The sequence below is a fragment of the Phyllopteryx taeniolatus genome, chromosome 14 (assembly GCF_024500385.1).
Source record: "Phyllopteryx taeniolatus isolate TA_2022b chromosome 14, UOR_Ptae_1.2, whole genome shotgun sequence".
NCBI classification, from domain to species: Eukaryota; Metazoa; Chordata; class Actinopteri; order Syngnathiformes; family Syngnathidae; genus Phyllopteryx; species Phyllopteryx taeniolatus.
The window spans coordinates 2,559,380-2,583,895 of NC_084515.1; the positions used below are offsets into that span (position 1 = coordinate 2,559,380).

The following is a 24,516-nucleotide window of genomic DNA, read 5'->3' on the forward strand; positions in this document are numbered from 1 at the left end:
TTACTGTATATACTTGTGTACTTAATTGCTAAAAAAAATTATATTTACAATAAATAATGTATCTTTGTTCCTCTATTTATGCCACTCAGGCATAGTGACAGACAGAACAAATGAATGGCCTTCTATTAGATGGCAGGAAGTAAATACAGTAATTAATGTATCGACTTTTTGTGACATTTTTGTTTGTTGGTGCGCTGTGAGATTTTTCAATTGTAAAATATGTTCCTTGGCTCCATAAAGGTTGGAAATCACTGCTCTAGTCAGATCGTGTATTTTAATCAGTCAGGTTAAACCAACATTACATGACAGAAATAATGGGTGCTAATTTACTGTAATTAAATTACTTTATTTTTAATTAAATTACTTCACCCACACCGAAATTTTAGAGCATGATTCGACAGAACGGCAGCATGTTTACATCCAACCGTTTGTGCTAGCAGTAGCTTGCTAGGCTACAAAACATTTAATTGCCTGCTTGTGAGTCGTATCGTATTAAAAGTACAGGAACATACCTCAAGCAAGCCTTAAACGAACGTCCTCTCCTGTCCTGAGCACCGGTGACCACCAACTCACGTTTTTCCCCATTTTGTCCTTATAATACCGTCGGCGCGCTCCACTCTTGTTGTCATCACCACGGTAATGAGTGTATCCGGTCGCATTTGAGTTGACAAGATAAAGCCCAATGATCGTAAAAAACGAGATTCGGTGGTATCGGTAAGATTTTATTGCAGTAGTCTGACCGTGCAATGGTGATAACTTAAATAAATAACTTCATTGGCCGTCAGATATTTACAGTACTACGTAAAAAGACATGGGACAAGGCTAAAAAGAAACTAGCTTTTGGATTAAAATATACTGGCATGCAGCAACGCGGAGTAAATGTCTTTTTCGGAGCCGATGAATTACGTCATTGATCAGATCGGCAAATTATGACATTAAAGCCGATCAGCATAAAATGCTAAATATCGGCCGATACCGATCAGTCCGATAAAATCGGTGTAAAGTCTAATAATATACATTTAAAAGACTGCTGTACAGTCCTCAATAGGGAAAAGTATTTATATACAGAACAAAATCATTAACTAGCTTCAATTAGCTCAAGAATTGCATATTCACCAAAGTCCATTTTTATTCACTAAAGTAGCTTTAAGACGTAAAGGAAGAGCTAGTGAGCCAAACAAAAAAGAACTTATTTTACAGTTGCTTTAATGTTACCTGGCCTTGTTTCCAGAGTCCATCAGGTCCTGGATGTCGTTGTAAGAGGTGACAGCCAGCTTGGACAAGTCTTCCACGTAGGGTCCCATCAGAGGATGCTCTCTTACTCGCAGGTTCCCTTTGTTTTTGGGGTTTAGCAAGTCACGCACACGCTCGCAGTAGATTTCCATGTAACTCACCTGGGCGGAGGTACCATATTTGAGTATGCCACACAGCCCAAGTTAAAAAAAAAAGAAGAAAAAAAAAAGAACCTGGGAAAAAGTCTAATTTGTTCCATATTGTTCAAGGTTGCACATAAACTTACCTCCACAGAGTAAGACATGCTGTTGTCATTATTGCTGTCACTAATCTTGGTAAAAAGGTCCTCACAGAGCTTTACAAAAAAAAAGGCAAAGACAAAAATGAACTTGTCATTAAATAATAGAAGTCATACTTCCTCCACTGGAAATCCAAACAATATTAATAATACCAGCGGTATGATGCCCTGTTGGTCAGTCTCCTGCCTTCCCATCATGGTGTAGCTCTTGCCCGCTCCTGTCTGTCCGTATGCAAATATGCACACGTTGTAACCTTCAAATGCGTGGAGCAGCATCTCCTCGCCGATGTCCTTGTACACTTGCATCTGGGACGCATAGTTGATGTCCTCGGGCTGTACGTACAGAGGAAAATTTGTTTTCAATTGCAAATAGTACATGTTTCTAACTGCGTAGTCAGTTAATTTGACACTGACCGTGGTGTGAGACCAGTAGGAATAGTCAAAGTTGAAACTCTTGTTTTCTTTTGGCTGTTTGGGGTTCAGGATTGCTACAATCAAGCAAAACATGAAAGCATTATTCGATATTATAAGCATGAAAAAGTCAAGCAAAGCTCACACAACAAATTTATTCACATTTATTTATTCATTCGACTCTGTGTTACAACCAAAATTATGTCAAAGCAACCCCCTAAATAAAAAAATACAAATAAAACAACACAAAATCAGTGTTCTTTAACTCTTTATTGTGCCCTAATTCTAAAATTGAATGGTGTTAAATTATTGCAGTCCATTTTATTACATATGTATAAATAAAAATTCTAACTATATTAACCAATACAATAGGCTGGGAGATATTTTTTCATTTAATTTTAGTTTAATGTAATTTTTTAAATTGTTATTTAAATGATTTATTTAAATGGGGAGAAAATCAACTTACATTCATACCTGGAAAGTACTACAGTATGTGGCATCCACAGAAATATTAGTAACTTCATATGGTTCCCTGCCCTAAATGTACTGGGAAATATAAGTAAATAATCCATTGTGGGAGACGTTAAGAGAGCAGGGTAATGAGCCAAAGTAACAAATGTTTGCATCTTTGGCTTAAACTAGGTCATTCGATGACAGCGGCAGGCACAACAGGACTGAAACACCCGCCTCCAGTATCAGCTGACCGGGGTCCCAAACTTGAACAAGGCGGCCTTGTGGGTCCCTGACGTCTGGGTGATGACAGAAAAGAGCTTAGACGCTCACTCTGTCCGCCATGCAGGCCTGACTGAAGCTTTTGTCAGTTTCCTTATACTGTAAAATGTCGGCATGGTGCATGCGTGCCTCCCCAGCAGTATTGCTATATTGCAAATTTCCAGGGGGTGCGACTGACTGGGAAATGGCTGCTTCAGACCTCCTGTTCAATTCTTCGCACTGGTCTGAGAGACTTTTTTGTGTGTCCTGTTATAACAGACATGTCCACCCAATTTCATGTTGATGGGCTTCATCAAGCCGTGACCTCCAACTCTCACTGGAGCAGTTCGCAGCTGAGTGTGAAGCGGCTGGGATGAGAATCAAACTGGTTTAGCGGACTGATTTTTTTTTTACTTTCCAGGGGTTGCAAATGAGTGCCAAAGGCTGCTTAAACCAAAATGGAAGACTCCCTGTTCAATTCCAGGCATGGGCCCTTGAGATTTATTTATGCACCCTGTTATGATTTACATTTCCACCCAATTTTGTGTCGATCAGTGAAACTGGTGTCGTGGGCTAATTTTTCTTTAGCTTTCCATTATTTTTTATTATTTTTTTTAGCTGAGTGACTTTTGGAGTCTCGTGGTTGAGACCGCCTAATAGATTTTCACCACAATGCACTTGCTTGCAAAAAATGGCAAATTTTTGGCCAAGGTTAAGAATACACAGCTGAACTTTATATACAATACTGTATGTACGTATGGCAGACTGGGGTGGTGGTCCCCCTTTTTAAGAAGGGGGACCGGCGGGTGTGTTCTAACTACAGGGGGATCACACTCCTCAGCCTTCCTGGTAAGGTCTATTCAGGGGTGTTGGAGAGGAGGGTCCGTCGAGAAGTCGAATCTCAGATTCAGGAGGAGCAGTTTGGTTTTCGTCCTGGCCGTGGAACAGTGGACCAGCTCTACACTCTTAGCAGGGTCCTCGAGGGTGCGTGGGAGTTCGCCCAACTAGTCTACATGTGTTTTGTGGACTTGGAGAAGGCGTTCGACCGTGTCCCTCGGGGTTTCCTGTGGGGGGTGCTTCGGGAGTATAGGGTACCGAAACCCCTGATATGGGCTATTCGGTCCATGTACGAGCGGAGTCAGAGTTTGGTCCACATATCCGGCAGTAAGTCGGACTCGTTTCCGGTGAGGGTTGGACTCCGCCAAGGCTGCCCTTTGTCACCAATTCTGTTCATAATTTTTATGGGCAGAATTTCTAGGCAGAGCCGAGGCGTAGAGGGGGTCCGGTTTGGTGGCCTCAGTATTGCATCTCTTCTTTTTGCAGATGATGTGGTTCTGTTGGCTTCATCAAGCCGTGACCTCCAACTCTCACTGGAGCAGTTCGCAGCTGAGTGTGAAGCGGCTGGGATGAGAATCAGCACCTCCAAATCTGAGACCATGGTCCTCAGTCGGAAAAGGGTGGCGTGCCCTCTACGGGTCGGGGATGAGATCCTGCCCCAAGTGGAGGAGTTCAAGGATCTTGGGGTCTTGTTCACGAGTGAGGGAAGAATGGAACGGGAGATCGACAGGCGGATCGGTGCAGCGTCTGATGCAGACTTTGTATCGATCCGTTGTGGTAAAGAAGGAGCTAAGCCGGAAGGCGAAGCTCTCTATTTACCGGTCGATCTACGCTCCTACCCTCAACTATGGTCATGAGCTGTGGGTTGTGACTGAAAGAACAAGATCCCGGATACAAGCGCCCGAAATGAGTTTCCTCCGCAGGGTGTCCGGGCTCTCCCTTAGAGATAGGGTGAGAAGCTCGGTCATCCGGGAGGATCTCAGAGTAGAGCCGCTGCTCCTCCACATCGAGAGGAGCCAGATGAGGTGGCTGGGGCATCTGATTCGGATGCCTCCCGGACGCCAGACTGGTGAGGTGTTCCGGGCACATCCCACTGGGAGGAGACTCCGGGGACGACCCAGGAAACGCTGGAGAGACTACATCCTTCGGCTGGCCTGGGAACGCCTCGGGATCCCCCCGGAAGAGCTGGATGAAGTGGCTGGGGAGAGGGAAGTCTGGGCGTCCCTGCTAAAGCTACTGCCCCCGCGACCCGACCTCGGAAAAGTGGTAGAAAATGGATGGATGGATGGATGTATGTACATACATTACTTAACGTCAGGCTGTTAATAATCACGCAAGTCAATGAATCCGACTCACTTGTGGTGTTTCCTGTCATCTGAATGATGCATTTGCTGTCCTTGGCCATTTCTCTGGAGTTGAAGGGCCGAACCCTCACCGCCACTTTGACCGATGCCCCGGCCATGTTACTGGTTACTGTGGGAGTGGGCGGCAGCACTCAAAAGCTGTATGACTACAGACACACACGCCAGACACCTGCACAGGTAGACAAAGAGGAAATTGATAAGCGATTAGTAGAAACCAGACTACAAGTAGCATTTCTTTTCTTTCATTATGTTTGTATTGGAATTTGTGGAAATTTAACAGTTTGTGATATTTGTCACTGGTTATTTGCAGGGGACGGTGTAAATTGAAAAAAATCTCCATTTGGTGGTGATATCACTTTGAACAAAATCCACCACCTGAATGCAGGGTGACATACGTTGATGTCAAATAAAGTTTCATCAAGTGTTTGGCAGGAATATCAGTTTACACAGAAATTGTTTTCTTTGCATTATAAGACATGGTAGCTGCAGGTTCAAGGAAGCCAAATTTAAGGCCACTTTAATTACATTTAAGACCGCTCATTCAACATTTTTGGAAAACTGGCGATTTTTTTATGTACTTTCTAAAAGAAGTAAGAAATATTTGAGGCTATTCTCCAAAAAAAATAAAGCAACGACGATGTTTATGGTGTCACTGTGGCATTTTCAAGACTTTTGAATGGCAGATATAAGGACGGCGTGTCATTTTTAAGGATAACAAGGCCTTTATTTTTGATAATCTAATTCAAGACTTTTTAGGAATGTCCCAAATCTCATTAGATTGGCTTCAAATTAGTTGCTGTTATATAGGATGTTATCTTAATACCTAAAATCCTATAAAATGCTGTCTCGATCCAAAAGATGAAGTGGTTCTTGAGCCAAGGGAACTAATGTAAACACTTAAACAGGGTGCACATACCAACAATCTGGGCTTATTTGAGCAGTTTTCCTCCCTACATCCTGGACTGGTTGCCATTCAATTGCATGGCACATATAGAAAAACAACCATTCGCACTCACACATACAGTATCAACAATTTGGACTCTTCAATGAACCTAAGAATCATGGTTTTGGAATGTGGGAAGAAGCTGGAGAACCAGAAGAAAACCCATGCAAGTATGGGGAAAATATGCTAAATCCACACAAGAAGGCCGAAAGCATGATTCAAAACTCGGCCCTCAAAACTGTGAGGTAGATTACCTAACCACTAGTACACAATGCTGCACCTAAAAAATTCTATGCCATAAATCTGAAATATCCATCCATTCAGTTCCGATAGCACGTGTCCTCATCAGGGTCATGGGTGAGCTTGAGCCTATCCCAACCTGACTTTGAGCAAGAGAAGCAGGGTACTCCCTGAACTGGTTGCCAGCCAATCACAATGCTCATATAAAGAAGCCCATTGAGCCTTTAACTCATGCACTGCCATGGACGTTTATTTTCGTGAATTCAAATTTAAGCATTTACTGCCACCGATGAATATATTCACCAAGTATTTTTTTCGACGGGTAGGCGTGGAAGAGAGTCGTGCCAAATTCAGGTTTGTAAACCACTGTAATGCTGACAGAGGCCTGTAGATGGTGGCATTGCATCGCTTTGGATTTGAGATCAGCACAGCTTTTGAGTACAAGATAAAGATTAAGCGGTGAATCTTGGCTTTTCACGTCCATTATGAGGGAGTCAAATCCCAACAGTCAGACAAGTTTAAGTCGCAGTAGGTAGTAGAAAGTGTGTGTCATCATCGTGAGAAAAAATCATGGATTCGTGGAGTGAATGATGAACGTCTTGTTAAAAAGTCACTGATGTTCAATTTGAGCCATGCGGTGAGTCAGCATTGCTCACAGCTTGTCTTTGTTGTGTCTCTGTTAATAAATCATTTTGCCATCAAAAGCCCTTTCCAAGTCTTGTTTTTGTTGTTTTATAGTTTGAGGTGTCACCAAAGCAAAATATATTTGTGTCGAAGTCACTGTTCTGCATTGACATGCTTCTTTTCAGAAAAAAAGCCTGTTTTCTCCGCTATTTGGCCAGAAACTATTTATATTTTTTTTTGGTGAAACCAACCCTTGTTATACTGCTGATTATTAAAGAAGAGAAAAAGCTAGAAACATACTCTAGAAACAAGGGAGTGTACTCTTTTTTGAGGTAGGTTTGGTGCTTATATTGTCATCGAACACATTCTGGGGGTCTTCAAAAATCAGTCAAAACAGCTGGCAATATTGGGAACTCTGGTTTCAAAACGTGAATGAGTTAAATACTTTATCGACTTCAGGAAATAGAATTTTGTCAAATTCACAATTTTTAGTTGCTGATCAACATTAGTCTTCAAAATCTTCACTGGGTTTAACCATATTGACTAAATAAGCCCCAATTAAGAACCTCAATCAAGGATCCCCATATGCCATTTAAAGCTACTGTGTGTAACTCCTTTCTTTTGAGCTGCATATAAAAAAAAGATATATATTGTACCGTGATTATGTCTACCACGTTATGTGTAAAGAATTGAGGAAATAGAGGGGATTGTTTTCATTCTATTTGTGAGCTTGGGCCGTGGGCTGGATGCACTGCCTCCTCCATCTTGCCGCACCTCAAAAACAAGGCCGCGTAAACACAACCCAAATCATCCAATTCGCACACTGCGTCAGCATGACAACGTTAGGGTGGCGTTTAGAATGAAAATTTCATATCAACAAATAATATGCAGGCGGCACACATTTGGCCGCTGACGAATTTATGCCTCATTTTTTCCGCCCCTTTTTGATGCTCTGACGCAGCAAACCATTGACGTCTTTCGCATCGACACCTCCATGAACAACCACGTCGCCATCCCACCACCAAAGTAGCACTCTTTATTAAACACACAACAGTGATGTGTCGTGAAAACACCACAAATAAGCTTTTACCTCGATGGCGTCGCGCGAGAATCAGCACCAGGCTTCGCCGGTTCCTATTTTTGTCGTGTCTGCCGTCCTCCGTTCACAGCCTCCTTTCCCTACTGCACTCGGCCCCAGGGAAAGGAGAGAAGATGGATGGATGGACGGTGGGAGCCTGGCTGGGTTGAGTGTCAATTTAGACGAGAATGGGTGACGGCGAGAAGAGGAAGGAGGGGGCAGGAGATGGGGAGCGGATAAACAGGATGCTCTAGCCACTCGCCTGTCAGACTAAATGCAGGGCAAACTCATGAATCTATAAAAGCCTGCGTGGTGATGACGTCACATCAGCATCAGCACCAGCCATGATACAGCAGCTGTGGAAAAATAAAGATACAGTATCTGTCTATCCATCTATTTCTATATCGATCTATCTAGCTATATCACAGGTGTCAAACTCAAGGCCCCGGGGCCAGATCCAGTCCGCCACATCATTTTATGCGGCCTGTGAAAGCAAATCATATGAATCACTGTTCATTGAATCACTGTCTTCACTGTTATTAATGTTGAGATATTGCAAGCATTTTTTTTTTTTTTTTTTTTTTTTTTTTACCAATCCCCTTTTAAAAGTAAACTCAATAATAGTTGCCAAAACATTTTACTGGCTTCTGATTTCAGAACTAGTTATCCATGAATTAGTTGCGCATACATTTATCTGGATTTACAGTCATAATGGCCCTCTGAGAGAAAACACGACGATGATGGGGCCTGTGACAAAAATGAGATTTAGTTTGTTTCATGTTTTGTCAAGTTTTCTTGTCACATGTTAATTTCGTGCCTGCTCATTTGGTTATTGTTTACACCTGTTCTCCTCAGCCCTCTCCCTTGTGTCAACCGATCAACTCCCTACAGCCACTCGTGTCTTGTCGAGGTGCGCCTCGTTGTCTCGTCAATTTGTATTTAATTCCCTGGGTTTGTTGAGTCTGTGTCAGATCATTGTTATTGTTGTAGGTCACTTTTCTAGTTTTGTCACGATTCCTGTTGTCGTGTTTTGTTTTCTGTTACTTTGAATCTGGATTTCGGGGTCTATGTCAATTTAGTTATTTGGATGTTTTTGGATGCCTTTGTTGCATTTTTATTTATGAAAATACATTTTGCTGAAATTCATTCTGCCTTGCCTCCCTGCTTTCCTACGCTGGAATCCTCCTTTTTCCTCCTCACCACAAAAATGTGCCTGTCTGTCTGTCTATCCATCTATTCACTGTAAAAAAAAACAACTGAAATTTACAACGAAACACTGTAAAATCATGACACACACACACAAAAACTGTAAATAGAAAAACGTGAATGGATGGATGGACTGTAGTATAAACTGGAGCCCGATCAATATGGAATTTTTTTTTTTTAGGCCAATTCTATTTGGCAGGAAAACATTTCAGATAACTGATTCATTGGCCAATTTAGAAAATATGAATAAAATAACTTCTCTTTTGGTCCCCTATGTATCCCAATGAAGCATTCTTTTTTTCCATTTGTTCATAAGATACATTTTGTATAGGACACAAAATAAAATGGTTTGTGGCACCTGTTTGTCTCAGGAGACAGTGGAGTCTGCGTCTGGGTCAATCCATTGAGTCCTGAAGAGGCTGATGCGGAAGGGTCTCTCCCATGTTGCTTCATCATGCACCATACATTTTCAAAGGGAGACAGATCTGGACTGCTGGCAAGCCAGACTAGTACTCACACTCTTTTACTACGAAGCCACGATCTTGTAACATATGCAGAACGTGGCCTGGCATTGACTTGCTGAAATAAACAGGGACGTCCCTGAAAAGGACGTTGCTTTGATGGCAGCATATGTTGCTCCAAAACCTGTTTGTACCTTTCAGCATTAATGGTGCCTTCACAGATGCGTAAGTTACCCATGGCATGGCCACTAACTCATCCCCATACCAGCCCCAATTTACACTTTGCGCTGATAACAATCCAGATGGTCCTTTTCCTCTTTGGCCCAGAAGACACGACATCCATGATTTCCAAAATCAATTTCGAATGTGTACTTGTCAGACCACAGCACACTTTTCCACTTTGCATTAGTCCATTTGAGATGAGCTTGGGGCCAGAAAGGCCAGCGGTGTTTCCAGGTGTTGTTGATATATGCCTTCACTTCGCATGGTAGAGTTTTAACTTGCATTTGTAAATGTAGTGATGAATTGTGTGAACTGACAGTGGTTTTCTGAAGTTTTCCTGACCACACGTGGCGATATACTTTACACATTGTTCCCAGTTTTTAATGAGTCGAAGGTCACGCGCTTTCAATGTTGGTTGTCGCCCTTGCCGCTTACGTGCAGATTTCTCCAGATTCTCTAAATCTTTTGATATTAAGGACAGTAAATTATACGATCCGTAAATTTCTTGCAATTGTACGTTAAGAAGGCGGCATGGTAGACGACTGTTAGCACATCTGTTCTGAGGACCCGGGTTCAAATCCGGCCTTGCCTGTGTGGAGTTTGCATGTTCTCCCCATGCTTGCGTGGGTTGTTTGTTTATATGTGCCCTGCAATCGGCTGGCGACTAGTTCAGGGTGTACCCCGCCTCTCGCTCCAGCACGCCCGTGACTGTAGTGAGTATAAGCGGTACGGAAGATGAATTAATTCATGTATGTTAAGAAACTTTGTTCATAAACTGTTGGCTTTTTTTTTTTTGCTCAAGCACTTCCCTCCATCCTTGCTCATGAACAACTGAGCCTTTTGGGGATGCTCCTTTTATACCCAATCATGAGACTCACCTGTTTCCAATTAACCTGTTCACCTGCGGAACACTCCAAACAGGTGCTTTTGAGCATTGCTCAACTTTCCCAGTCTTTTGTTGCCCCTGTCCCATCTTTTTTGGAACATGTTACAGGCATCATATTCAAAATTAATGTATATTTGCAAAAAAATAATCAGATTTATCAGTTTTAACATAAAACATCTTGTCTTTGTAATGCATTAATTTGCATATAGATTGAAAAGGATTTGCAAATCAGTGTATTCTGTTTTTATATACTTTTTACACAAAGTTCAAACTTCATTGAAATTGAGGTTTGTATTATACTGATGTCCTCTAGGATTATAAAGAAGTAGAGATAGGGGTAGGAGTAAATAAGTTTAACTTCTTCCTACTCCTTTGTGAATACAGTATGTATAAATTATATGTATATTTAACTTTATTTTTTGTTGAAATCTTGTTTGTTTTGTTGTTTTTCACATTTGGGGGAAAAAATCAAGACAAAGACAAGATGTCAACCTCTAAGGAATAGCGCTAACTCGTGTTAAAACTGCATAGTCAATCGGTGAAATTGAGCGTAAATGTGCTCCTTTTATGTTTAAATGTGATTCAAAACAACAGTAGACAGCTTTGGCAACCCCAGAGCAGGCAGAAGCTAAGGGGGAGATGTTAAAGTTTGCCCAAAGACCTTGTGCCTGTTTACCAAATTGAAGACTCTCAGAGTGGAAAGGACCTCTTAACGGATACCAGCGGCCTTTTGCTGTTGTCTGCTGCCATTAGGGACGAGGAAAAACTCCACTGGAGTGGCTCAAAGATTAATATAAGAAACAACTAATTATTTGGCATACTGTCTTTTTCATCCTCTTGTTATTGAGTACATGTTTAACCCACCTGTTATGTATGGTGGCTTAATATGTGTAATCAACTCTGATCAATCAATTCAACTGATAGTCATGAATGTCAAAATGCTACTTTGACTGACTGTACAAGTACAATGGTGCCTTGAGATATGAGTTTGATTCGTTCCGTGACCACACTCGTATCGCAAATGATCTTTCCCCGTTGAAATGAACGGAAATGCCATTAATTCCATCCTGCCTCCAAAGAAAAACAAAACAATGCTTGTAATGTGTTTTGTAATGACAAAAATAGCACTCTATAATATTATACTTCATTAAAACATACAATAATTACATAATTAAAGAGAATGTAAAAAAATGGACCAGTTTATGCCACATTTTTGCTTCAATTCAATAGAGATTGTGCTGCGCCTTCTGGTGTGTACACCTCAGCCAAACAGACATACAGCTACAGCATGCTGTACATGGCGATGGTCTGAGCTACCAGTAAGCTGCAGTAATGTTAGTTCACATTCTTCACAGAGGATAAATAATGTATGCCTTTGAGTATTGTTACATCATCGGTCTACATGTGTTGCTCTACCATTTGTTTTCAAATGTCCATTGCTTAAAGGGTTATAACAACAGGACACTGATGCTTATATTGTTTGTTAGCATTAAGGAACTGTCATAAGGCAAAGCTATGTGGTTGCTTTAAATACACAGCATGTAATTCTCTATTTTATGTTAAGTTTGACAGTAAATTCCAACTTGGAGTAGCATTAAAAGCTGGAGGGCTTTTTTGAACAATTGTCCACAATGTTTTATTTTTTATTTTTTTTCCTTTTTCTAATGTGGTTGGATATTGTTTCATTTACATAGACCCTTCTAGCTGCTGTCGGCAAGCACAATTGCCATTATGGCCAACAATCCTTTAACCTAGAAATGGAAGTTGTTGTGTTTTTTTACTATCAGCTCACATCTGCCTTATCAACATTGATATCATTGGCATATAATCAACATTGTCCCAGACTATCGTACTACTCGTGTGAAGTCTCGGCGCCCTTTGCACAATGGTCATTGCACCGGACTATTGTAATATTAGTCATTCAAACTGCTCTAAGTGCTAGAGGACTCTGCATCTTTTGCACAATTGTCAAAAAAAAAAAAAAAAAAAAAAAAAAGTACCGGCATTACCAGATAACTAGCAACCCTTTATTGCTCAGTGACTGTTTTTCTCAATGTCTTTATGTCTCAAAAGTGTTCTCTGTCAATTGACTGTCTGTTGTCGTACTAGAGCAGCTCCAATTACCGGAGACAAATTCCTTGTGTGTTTTTTGGACATACTTGGCAAATAAAGATGATTCGGATTCTGATCAAGATCATTTCCTTTTTAAAACAACAAGACTAAAGCACATACCTAACCAACGTCCACTCATGTGCCCTTTCAAACCCAGCTGTGGGACTCAAGCAGTGTTCCGACCCAAAGAGCCCCAAGAACAAAAACATCTACTCAATGAACTGGATCAACCGATGTCACTGGGCAGAATTCCATAGCTGGTGTGCTGTTATTTACATGCTTCGTACGCATCCTTCTTGCTCCATTTGGCCACATTTCAATTCTTGTGTCCAGTGCAAAGGCCAAAACGCTATAGGGTAACAACAGGTCCCACTTATTTACCAAAGGTCTAATTATTTACCCAGCCAAACGCAGATAAGGACACCTCAGCCTGCAACACATGAAATAACAGCTGGGTGAAAAAGTATCAGGGTGGATTAAATTGCTACAATAAAATGAGACTTTTTGAGTACTAATAATAAAACAACGTTAGAGTTGTCATTACTAGACAAATAATTCCTAAACTAAGAACATTTGGATTTAATTGGAATAAACATCAATTACAATACGTAAGATTTTAAAGGAGGACGTGGACGTAAAACTTAACAATTGTTTTGAAAGCGCTGATAATCAGTGTGCAGTGTGTGTGTGCGTGCATGGGTGTGGGGGCGTGTGTGTTTGTGTGCTTGTATAGCTGCTGATTGGCTGACCAGAGAGGAGCCTCCTCTTCCCCAAAGCCAATGTCACGCCGAGTAAGCGACAGGATCAGATTAGATAGACAGGGAAAAAAATCAACAAGAGCACCCGCAAGCTAACCTGAACCAGTTCTAAGCTGCTTCACTGGAGGTGAATAGTCAAAAGGAGTGCTATACATTTCCTAAAAATGTTAAACAGGCAAAGCCACAGTATAATATTAAAACTCAGTTACGGTTAATTGGATAAACAGCTGGGGTGTTAATGATGATGAGAGGGTGTTAATGAGTGGCATTTGTTTCAATGGGAAAGCCCATTCTACAATTTATTTACTTTCTTTATAATACTTAACCATTGTGGTCATTTACATGTGTTGTACTGTGCGAAGGTCTTTGGATACCACTAACTTTGTTGTTTCAATTACATTTTTAGCAGTATTATTATATACACTGTAAATAGATATATTATACAGGTTTCACTTTGTTTTGTTAGCAATTTAATTAGATTTAAGTGAGGTTTCTGATATTGCTCAAGTGTATAAGGGCACACTAAATAGAGCAAAGGATGTTTGTTTTGGTCATAGGTTTTCCTGGTTATATTTTATTAGAGAGACCCATGGATTATGATGTGTAAACAGGTTTATCTCAACGAATTAGAACTTAATCTATGTCAGTAGTTCAATTCAATGAGTGTATATCATGGAGTCACTATTTCTGTTTTTTTTTTTTCCAGTTTACATTTTAATAAAAACACATGAACTATAACGTATACTCTACACAGGTTCATATCAATGAATTAGGATTTAATTTATTTAAATAGTTCAGCTCAATAACTGAAACTGGTACACTATAGAGTCACTAAGAAAATATTTTGATCATTTTTTTCTTTACATTGATGATTATAGGTTACAGCTACAGTAACATAAAACTCCAAATTGACCACCTCCAGAAATGAGAACATGATATTGGAAACAATCAAAATGATTTTTAACGTGAATTTCACTTTTTTAATTATCGTAATGAACTTTTCTACCATATTCTAATATATTCAGATGCATCTGTTAATGTTTTTAGCCATTATAACATTAATCCGGTTTCGATTGATAGATTTAAAAGAGGTTCCTGTTATTGCTCAAGTGTATGATGTCACACTAAATAGAGCAAGGGAAGCTGTTTGTTTGGTTTTGTCTGCTTTTCGTGTATTTTCATAATGATGTGTTATACAAGATGTTAAGTTAACAGAGCAAAACAAACTAATGGTGGCCTAATATGTTTACAATAGTAGTCTATCAAAAAGCCACAAATACATGTCAATATCCACTTTAAATGCCCTCCACTGTCATCCAATGACGCACACCGCCCCATGCCCAATAGGTCAAAGACCTGTTGTCTTTCAAAACCTTTAGTCGAAAACATGTGTGGGGCTCAGAGCTCAGCTTCAGTCTTACCCTGGTGGTCGAAGGCGGTGCAGGCTTCCCAGGACGCCCAGTCATGATGCAGCGGACTTTGTTCAGCCGGAGGAGCGGGCTGCTGGCCCAGCAGGCGGCCGCGGCCCTCGACGGCCCCCTCACGCAGCGCATGGACCACCGCTCCATGTCGTCCGTCACCATCCCCCCGCCGGCGTGCATGCTGCGGCCACTGGAGGCGCCTCTACGCTACTTGTTTGGACCGGGACCCTCCAACGTCCCCCCTCGTGTCCTGGCTGCGGGGGCCAAGCCGATAATTGGTCACCTGCATCCAGAAATGTATGAGGTAATGCACTTGTTTGAGGCTTTTTATTTAAAAATGATGGTAGTATCATTTTAATCATACTTGACTGACTGTCATTTAGATCTGTGTCACTCTAATCCCTTCTTGCATACTTACATGTATTGATTCTGTGTAGTTGAATGCAGGCATTCTCAAAATTTTTGTAGCTGAAAAAAAATATTTCGCTCTCCAAGTACTACAATCATAGTGAACAAGATTAAAATACCAAAAGTATACAGTAGTAGACCTAAGTGTTCATCAAAAAATAGAAATAGGTTATATAATATATTTTAAGCTACTGTAACATTATGCAGTTTGAACATTAACACTGCGCTTAAATATTAGAACATTCAAAAAAAGACTTGAGTGATTCAATTAAAAATAAATTGCACACGAAAGTTCAATCATTTTTTTAAACAAGAAGTTAAAGATTAAATGCTAATTTATTGTACTTAAAAGTTAAATAAAACTGTAGTAAAATTTACAAAACTGGAAAACTATATAAAAAAAAAAGGAACGTTATAAAGATATCCATCCATCCATCAATCCATTTTCTGAGCCGCTTCTCCTCACTAGGGTTGCGGGCGTGCTGGAGCCTATCCCAGCTGTCATCGGGCAGGAGGCGGGGTACACCCTGAACTGGTTGCCAGCCAATCGCAGGGCACATAGAAACAAACAACCATTCGCACTCACAGTCATGCCTACGGGCAATTTAGAGTTGTCAATGATATATATATATATATATATATATATATATATATAAACAAGAAATAAACCAACATCCTCCAAATGTTTGCATGCTATAGAGAAACACAAGCCGGTGCTTTTCTTCCTAACACATCATCAGAGTCATCTGCGGGTTTGTGCCACCCAATCAACGGCATTGGTGACATCTGCAGAAAGTGCGCCCCCTGTGATGTGGGAGGAAACCGGAGTGCCTGGAGAAAACCCACGCAGGTACGGGGAGAACATGCAAACTCCACACAGGCAGAGACGGGGATTGAACCCCGCACCTCAGAACTGTGAGGCTGACGCTCTAACCAGTCGGCCACCGTGCCGCCGTTATAAAGATATAAGAAAAGTTAATTTATATTTGTAAACCACTGTAATTTCCATATCTGTTGTTGACCAATACTGGCCACTCATGCCAGAGTAGCATCTGTCTCATTTGCACACAGATTGAGGAGTATCTGCAACATTTGCACAATCAACATTGTCCCAGATTATGACGCTACTAGTCACTTTAAACTGCATACACTCCTTGAAGTCTCGGCGCCCTTTGCACAATGGCCATTGCACCGGACTATTGCGAGATTAGTCATTCGAACTGCTCTAAGTGCTAGAGGACTCTGCATTTTTTTGCACAATTGTCAAAAATAAATAAATAAAGATTGTACCGGCATTACCAGATAACTAGCAACCCTTTATTGGTCAATGACTGTTTTTCTCAATGTCTTTATGTCTCAAATGTGTTCTGTCAATTGACTGTCTGTTGTCGTACTAGAGCGGCTCCAACTACCGGAGACAAATTCCTTGTGTTTTTTTTTTTGGCAAATAAAGATGATTCTGATTCTGAAATATAGGAACATTTTGAAATAAATGCTTAAGTGATTAAATTAAGTTTTTAACACAGAAGTTTAATAAAATTTTAAACATTTAAAGATTAAATGCGGTTGCCACGGTGACCGACTGGTTAGCACATCTGCGTCAGAGTTCTGAGGACCGGGGTTCAAATCCAGGCCCGCCTGTGTGGAGTTTGCATGTTCTTATCGTGCCTGCGTGGGTTTTCTCTGGGTACTCCGGTTTCCTCCCACATCCCAAAAACATGCACAGTAGGTTAATTGAAGACTTTTAATTGCCCATAGGTGCGAATGTCGGTGCGAATGGTTGTTTGTTTATATGTGCCTTGCGATTGGCTTGCAACCAGTTCAGGGTGCACCCCGCCTCTCGCCCGAAGATCGCTGGGATAGGCTCCAGAACGATCGCGACCCTAGTGAGGATAAGTGGTACGGAAAATGGATGGATGGAAAATCAAATGCAAATGTATTGTGCTTAAAATGTATTGTGCTTAAAACTGAACTGTACTTAAAAAATGTATTGTACTTGAAAAGTAAAAAGAAAATATGCTATTCTACCCCAATAAATAAATAAATAAATACATAAATAAATACATGCATAAATAAATAAATACATAAATAAAGAAAGAAATGTACTACATTTAAAAAGTTTAAACAGGCTCAATGTATAGCTGCAAGCTTCATTCTCATATATACAAATTTTATTTGTATTTTTTTCAATGATTCTGTTGCATACCACTAGAGAGAGCCTGCATACAACATTTTGAGAATCACTGGTTTAATACATGCAACAAAACAATAAAAGTCATATCACAATTCCTTAATCTGTTGCTAACAGAACCCATTTGGGACGATGCTAAGACATGCTGTGCATCCTCTTTGCTAATTCCCATCCTATTTTTTTATTTTTAATAAGTGTAGTCAATATTAATATTGATTGAAAACAGGGAGTGGTTTGTGTGTGTTTATGTGAGAGCGTAAATGTCTTAAATTGGTGTTTTAATGTGTACTTTGTTTTTATGTTAGATCATGAACGACATAAAGAAGGGGATTCAGTACGCCTTTCAGACAGAGAACAACATGACAATATCCATGAGCGGCTCAGGGCACGCCGCAATGGAGTGTGCAGTATTTAACACGGTGGAGCCCGGGGAGAGCGTCCTCATCGCCATCAATGGCATCTGGGGGGAGCGTGTTGCAGAAATTGCAGAGAGAATGGGTACGTTAAAAGATTCACTGTAAGAAATGGTACTTGACATTCGGCCTAGTCACTGAATTGTGTTTTTAATTCATAGGTGCTAATGTACATAGACTTGAGAAAACACCAGGGAATTATTTTAGCAACAAGGAGATTGAACAGGTAAGAAGAAGCAGAGTGAAATAAACATTTTGTCCAGTACAGTGCTGCCTTGAGATAGAATTTTAATTTGCATTAAGCTAAACGGACTGTTGTAAGGCAAAGCAATGCAGTTGTTTTAAATACGCAAAGTGTAATTGGCTTTGTTTGACATTTAGTTTGATAGTAAACTTCAACTGGGAGTGGCATCAAAGAGCCTGAAGCCTCTCTTTAGAAAAAATGGTCACTATCTGCCAAATGGCTGCTTGTTGTGACGTGAGTTGGTATGACAATTCATTTCCTTGAATCCTTGAAGTTACTGCCGCCATACAGCACATACAGCAAAATATCGGCGAAACAACAGCTCATATCCCAAAATCTCATGTCGGGTCACTCGTATCTCAAGGCACCACAGTGTGTGTGTGTGTATATATATATATATATATATATATATATATATATATATATATATATATATATATATATATATATATATATATATATATATATATATATATATATATATATATATATATATATATATATATATATATATATATATATATATATATATATATATCATCCATCCATCCATCCATCCCCAGCCACTTCATCCAGCTCTTCCGGGGGGATCCCGAGGCGTTCCCAGGCCAGCCGAGAGACATAGTCTCTCCAGTGTGTCCTGGGTCGTCCCCGGGGTCTCCTCCCGGTGGGGCGTGCCCGGAACACCTCACCAGGGAGGCGTCCGGGAGGCATCCAAATCAGATGCCCCAGCCACCTCATCTGGCTCCTCTCGATGTGAAGGAGACGCGGCTCTACTCTGAGATCCTCCCGGATGACCGGGCTTCTCACCCTATCTCTAAGGGAGAGCCCGGACACCCTGCGGAGGAAACTCATTTCGGCCGCTTGTATCCGGGATCTTGTTCTTTCGGTCACGACCCACAGCACGTGGCCATAGGTGAGGGTAGGAACGTAGATCGACCGGTAAATCGAGAGCTTCGCCTTTAGGCTTAGCTCCTTCTTTACCACAACGGACCGATACAAAGTCTGCATCACTGCAGACGCTGGACCGATCCGCCTGTCGATCTCCCGTTCCATTCTTCCCTCACTCGTGAACAAGACCCCAAGATACTTGAACTCCTCCACTTGGAACAGGATCTCATCCCCGACCTGGAGAGGGCACGCCACCCTTTTCCAACTGAGGACCATGGTCTCAGATTTGGAAATATATATCCATCCATCCATTTTCTGAGGCGCTTCTCCTCACTAGGGTCGCAGGTGTGCTGGAGCCTATCCCAGCTATCATCGGGCAGGAGGCGGGGTACACCCTGAACTGGTTGCTAGCCAATCGCAGGGCGCACATACAAACAACCAACCATTCACACTCACATTCACACCTACGGGCAATTTAGAGTTGTCAATGATATATATATATATATATATATATATATATATATATATATAAACAAGAAATAAACCAACATCCTCCAAATGTTTGCAGGCTATAGAGAAACACAAGCCGGTGCTTTTCTTCCTAACACACGGAGAGTCATCTGCGGGTTTGTGCCACCCAATCGACGGCATTGGTGACATCTGCAGAAAGTGCGCCCCCTAGTGCACCTGTCTCATTGCGCAAATGCATTTGGGCAACTCCACTTGTTATTTCTCATTATCTGTGTTGTCTTTTAAGACACGGGTGCCTCTTCCTGGTGGACACTGTTGCATCACTTGGGGCTGCGCCCATTTTTATGGATCAGCAAAGTAAGACAATTACAAAAAAGAAGTATTGTGCAACATCTTATATACCTTGTTATGAGTAGTGCATCCTGAAAAATAATCTTTCTAATTGTTACGCTAATAGACATTGACATCCTGTACACGGGTTCTCAGAAGGCATTGAACGCACCGCCTGGCACGGCTCCTATCTCTTTTAATGACAGAGCATGGTAAGGAAGGACTTCCCAAATACGCCAAATATTGTAGGCCTTGGTATTAAAGTGTACCCACTATTGTCTCTGTTTTCAACCCTGCACAGCCACAAAATGTTTAACAGAAAAACAAAACCAGTCTCGTACCTCTTTGACATGACACACTTGTCCAACTACTGGGGCTGTGATGGCAAACCAGCCAGAATGTAAGTTCACCAATGTATTACTATCAATACATTAATTGATTTACCACACTACTGCAGATGCACTATGATTGCTGAAAATAAATTTCAAATAGAACTGAACATTAGGCTACAAATGTATTCATGGTTTTTGTATGATTTTTTTTTTTTTTAAAGGTACCACCACACTGGCCCAGTATCGGGTTTCTTTGCCTTGAGAGAGAGTCTGGCTATTCTGGCTGAAAGGGTACAAATAAAAAACTATTACTACTAGTAGCCCAACACAATGTGTCACCGGACTCTGGTCTTGTGATTTCTTCATATTTCAAAAGGATTGCCATAGGAAATACAGGAGCTCCCCGGTTCAGGACGATTCTGATTTATTCAGTCTTATGTGGAGTTATGTCACCACCGTAGGAAAAGAATTCCATCATAACCTGAGGTGACCTCTGTACCTGCTAAAGAGCAGATTGAAAGGAGTACCCCCAAAACAAAACAACAACCGAAAGAGACTGCAGTGAACTGTTGGCTCAAGTCCATCTCCAAACTTAAACCCTATAGAGAATGCATTTCATCTGCTAAAGATGAAACTGAATGGAGTAACCCTTTAAAAACAAACACAACTGAAAAAGGCTGTGGTGGACTGTCCCAAAATTTCCAAAACCTAAACCAGGCAAATTTGGGTTACACCCAAGGCTTCACATCAACACCTGCAAACCCACTAAATGCGGGTGATTTTTAGCAGTGGTGGGTAACACCACCATTCCCACTAGCCACTTAGGCGGTTTGAATTATATATATATATTTAGTTGTAGTTTTCTCAAAACAACATCTGGATAACAAACCAATTGCAATGTGAGACTATGACACTGCAACTCCCATGAGCAATGCCTTCAGTGTTTGGTCATTGATCCATTTGTGAAGCCTTTTGCTGACGTCGAAAGAAAACAAACAGCAGGAACCCTGATGACACGAAGAAAAAGGAGACAGAAAAGAATAATTTTCATTGAAAAGTCTGTGACGAATGTATTTCAATCGGGAAACATTTCTGTCAGTATCCCTCGTTGATGATTGGAAACCAAAACTGTGGCTAGTAAAAATTCTAAGTGGCCAGCCACATTGGCTGGTGAGAAAAACGGTTAATGTCAAGACCTGGTTACACTGTAGGAACAAATGATCCTCATGAAACTCATGATCCTAGTTTGAAACCTAAATCAGGCTGAAAACATTAATTTTAAACCCTAACCCTAGTTTGAAATTGTAATTTGATATCCGAATCTTATAAACTTTGAAACCCTAACCCTGACTTTACACCCTAATTTGAAACCCTAAATCTAACAAGAAAACGTAACCCTGTAATAAAATGCTAATTTTAAAACCAAACCCTAGTATGAAACCCCAACCTTGACTTCAATCCCCAATTTGAAACCCACGCTATCTTGAAACCCTAATTCTACCTTGAACCCTAGACTGTGGCTAGAAACTCACATTTTAAACCCTAGTTTTCAACCGGAATTTAATACCAAAAACCTGGTTTCACAAGGACTGAATTTGGACTGCAAGATGGGCCTACAGTAAATAGAGTTGTTATGATTTTGAACAAATAAACTCAATTTCTATTATATCCTATAGGATTTTTTTAAAATATGAACTAATCTAAGGTTGACCAGCATCTTGCTACAGATTGTGTCTTTACGTGATATTAGGTTCAATTTCCAGTTGTTTGGGTATAATTTCTTAAATTTTTCCTCTTTGCCATCACTGGTACCTGAAACCAAAGTAAATGCTAAAAAAAAAGGTTGAAATACTCACTGAGTCACACTCTAGGGTCTGGAGGAGTCTTGGCGGAAACACAAAGAGGTGGCAGCCTACCTGTACAGAGGACTTGAAGACTTGGGTCTCAAACTCTTCATTTCTGACAAGGTGAGGCAGACGAAACAAGTAAAGAACACGCATGGAATAGGAGAAAAAAGACAATATAGGATGTATTTTTTTTTGGTAGAATTTTTTAGTACTTACCTGTTTTCTCAATGTTGATATTGTGAAATCCTCTGCAGGATTTGAGACTTCCCTCTGTTACCACCATTGCCATCCCTGAAGGCTACGATTGGAAGGAGTTGCTGGTGTACATCATGAAGAATCACCAGATGGAGATGACTGGAGGCCTTGGGCCTTCCATTGGCATGGTGAGCATCTGCTGGAAACATTTTAATGGGTTTAAAGCAGTGTTAGGCTGTGCATTTTGTACCTGCTTTCTGAATGAACCTGCTCCACTATTGATCTTCAAGACCATAATCTCATGTATGCTATTTTCTTTCCATTAGGTGATGAGGATCGGACTGATGGGCTACAACTGTGAGAAGAGTAATGCTGACATGGCGCTACACGGCTTGGCGGATGCGCTGAAAAAATGTAAAAAAAGCAAGGCTTAAAAAGGAGAACAGTCTCAGAGACCTTGATGACCAAGGACAAAGGAAAAGAAGCAGGGATTGCCGATGATAATGTATAATCTGTTCTTTTGATTGCAAATGGGTTGCAAAAATATAGACTGGGGTTTATTTTCTATTTTGAGTAGTATTTTTGAAATTAATGACAAATAGACACCACATGGTCTATTTGAAATGCACTGATACCTGTCAATAAATGTGGACTGATTAATCAATTTGTGGGATGATTGTGTCGTGAAAAGCAATAATTATTGAAAAACAGGGGCAAAAGGTTCATAATTTTCATATTGAGTGCAACTCATTTTTTTGGGCCTAAACCAGGGGTCCCTAACACACCACAACAAGGTGGCATCCAGGGGGCATCCTAACCAGATGGACTGGACTCTGAGCCCATCCCGGACGACCGCGATTCTCACCGTATCTCAAAGGGAGAGCCCCGGACCCCCTGCGGAGGAAACTCATTTCGGCCACTTGTATCGCGATCTTGTTCTTTTGATCGCAGCCTGTGACCATAGGTGAGGGTAGGAACGTAGATAGAAGATCATGGTTTGATGAAGCCATCAGAACCTCATCATCTGCAAAAGGCAAAAACACACCGGCTGCGCAGAATTAGAATCAGAATCATCTTTATTTGCCAAGTATGTCAAAAACACACAAGGAATTTGTCTCCAGTAGTTGGAGCTGCTACGACAACAGTCAATTGACAGAGAATACTTTTGAAAAATAAAGACAGAAAAAACAGTCACTGAGCAATAAAAGGTTGCCAGTAATGTGGTAATACCGGTGCATTTTTTTAAATATTTTATTTTATTTTATTTTATTTTTACAATTGTGCAAAAAGATGCAGAGTCCTCTAGCACTTAGAGCAGTTTGAAATGACTAATAGAACAATAGTCTGGTGCAATGACCATTGTGCAAAGGGCGCCGAGACGTCAAGAAATGTATGCAGTTTAAAGTGACTAGTAGTGCGATAATCTGGGACAATGTCAATTGTGCAAATGTTACAGATGCTACTCAGTCGATTGTGCAAATGTTGCAGATGCTACTCAGGCACATGAGTGGCCAGTATTGGTCAACAACAGATACGCAAATAGTGCAGCGTGGCGTGACTACGACAGTGAGTGCATGAGTAATGTATAATTGGCCCGACAGAAATGTGACAACAAACTCAAGACAAAAAATGGTCAGCATGCTGCAATGGAATTGTAAATTAACTGTTTAAGACGTTAAGGGCAAGGGGGAAGAAGCTGTTGGAATGTCTGCTTGTTTTAGTTTGCATTGTTCGGTAGCGCCTACCTGAGGGAAGGAGCTGGAAGAGGTGGTGACCAGGATATGGAGGGTCCAGGAGGATTTTGCATGCTCTTGTCTTAGTTCTGGCAGTGTGCAAGTCCTCAAGGGTGGGTAGGAGGATACCAACAATCTTTTCAGCAGTTTTGATTGTCCGTTGCATTTGGAGTTTGTCCTTTTTTGTAGCAGCACCAAACCAGACTGTGATGGAAGCACACAGGACTGATTCGATGACTGCTGTGTAGAACTGCCTCAACAGCTCCTGTGGCAGGCCGTGCTTCCTCAGAAGCTGCAGGAACTACATCCTCTGCTGGGCCTTTTTGAGGATGGAGTTGATGTTGATCTCCCACTTGAGGTCCCAAGGGACTGTAATTCCCAGGAACTTGAAGGTCTCGACTGTTGACAGAGGGCAGTTGGACAGCGTGAGGGGCAGCTGTGGCGAAGGATGTTTTCTGAAGTCCACGATGATCTCTACAGTCTTGAGCGTGTTCAGCTCCAGGTTGTGTCGGCCACACCACAGCTCCAGCCGCTCCACTTCCTGTCGATACGCAGACTCGTCACCGTCTTTGATGGGGCCGAAAGTGTCCTTTTCAAATCTGCACTAGAAGGTGTTCAAGTCGTCGGCTAGTCTTTTATTATTCTCAGTTTGGGGG

The 24,516-nt window shown here is 41.1% G+C and overlaps 2 protein-coding genes across 9 annotated transcripts in view; one reads left to right on the top strand and one right to left on the bottom strand.

The window, feature by feature from the left end:
* kif1ab (kinesin family member 1Ab) overlaps positions 1-8,268 on the bottom strand; it is a 53,209-nt gene extending 44,941 nt beyond the window's left edge. For 4 of the 7 annotated variants that reach the window (XM_061797316.1, XM_061797315.1, XM_061797314.1 and 1 more), the window contains exons 1-6: positions 7,752-8,267; positions 4,847-5,023; positions 1,946-2,019; positions 1,685-1,864; positions 1,520-1,588; positions 1,216-1,394 (exon numbers count right to left, since the gene is read on the bottom strand). In XM_061797316.1, coding sequence (XP_061653300.1) covers positions 1,216-1,394; positions 1,520-1,588; positions 1,685-1,864; positions 1,946-2,019; positions 4,847-4,952 — 608 coding nt within the window. In that variant the 5' untranslated portion in view covers positions 4,953-5,023; positions 7,752-8,267. Of the gene's footprint in view, positions 1-1,215; positions 1,395-1,519; positions 1,589-1,684; positions 1,865-1,945; positions 2,020-4,846; positions 5,024-7,751 lie in introns of all 7 variants that reach the window. The other 3 variants (XM_061797318.1, XM_061797320.1, XM_061797317.1) reach the window with 1 other exon arrangement.
* Positions 8,269-14,740: 6,472 nt separating this feature from the next.
* agxtb (alanine--glyoxylate and serine--pyruvate aminotransferase b) lies at positions 14,741-22,791 on the top strand. Of its 2 annotated transcripts, XM_061798223.1 has the most exons (11): positions 14,749-15,109; positions 17,710-17,902; positions 17,979-18,043; positions 19,521-19,621; positions 19,710-19,780; positions 19,881-19,965; positions 20,055-20,153; positions 20,307-20,376; positions 21,957-22,052; positions 22,187-22,315; positions 22,454-22,791. In XM_061798223.1, the coding sequence occupies exons 1-11, from the start codon at positions 14,849-14,851 to the stop codon at positions 22,559-22,561; spliced, it is 1,278 nt and encodes a 425-aa protein (XP_061654207.1). In that variant the 5' UTR covers positions 14,749-14,848; the 3' UTR covers positions 22,562-22,791. The 2 variants fall into 2 exon arrangements, with proteins under 2 accessions (XP_061654208.1, XP_061654207.1); XM_061798224.1 differs by lacking the exon at positions 21,957-22,052 and having other exon boundaries at positions 14,741-15,109.
* The last annotated feature ends 1,725 nt before the right edge of the window (positions 22,792-24,516 follow it).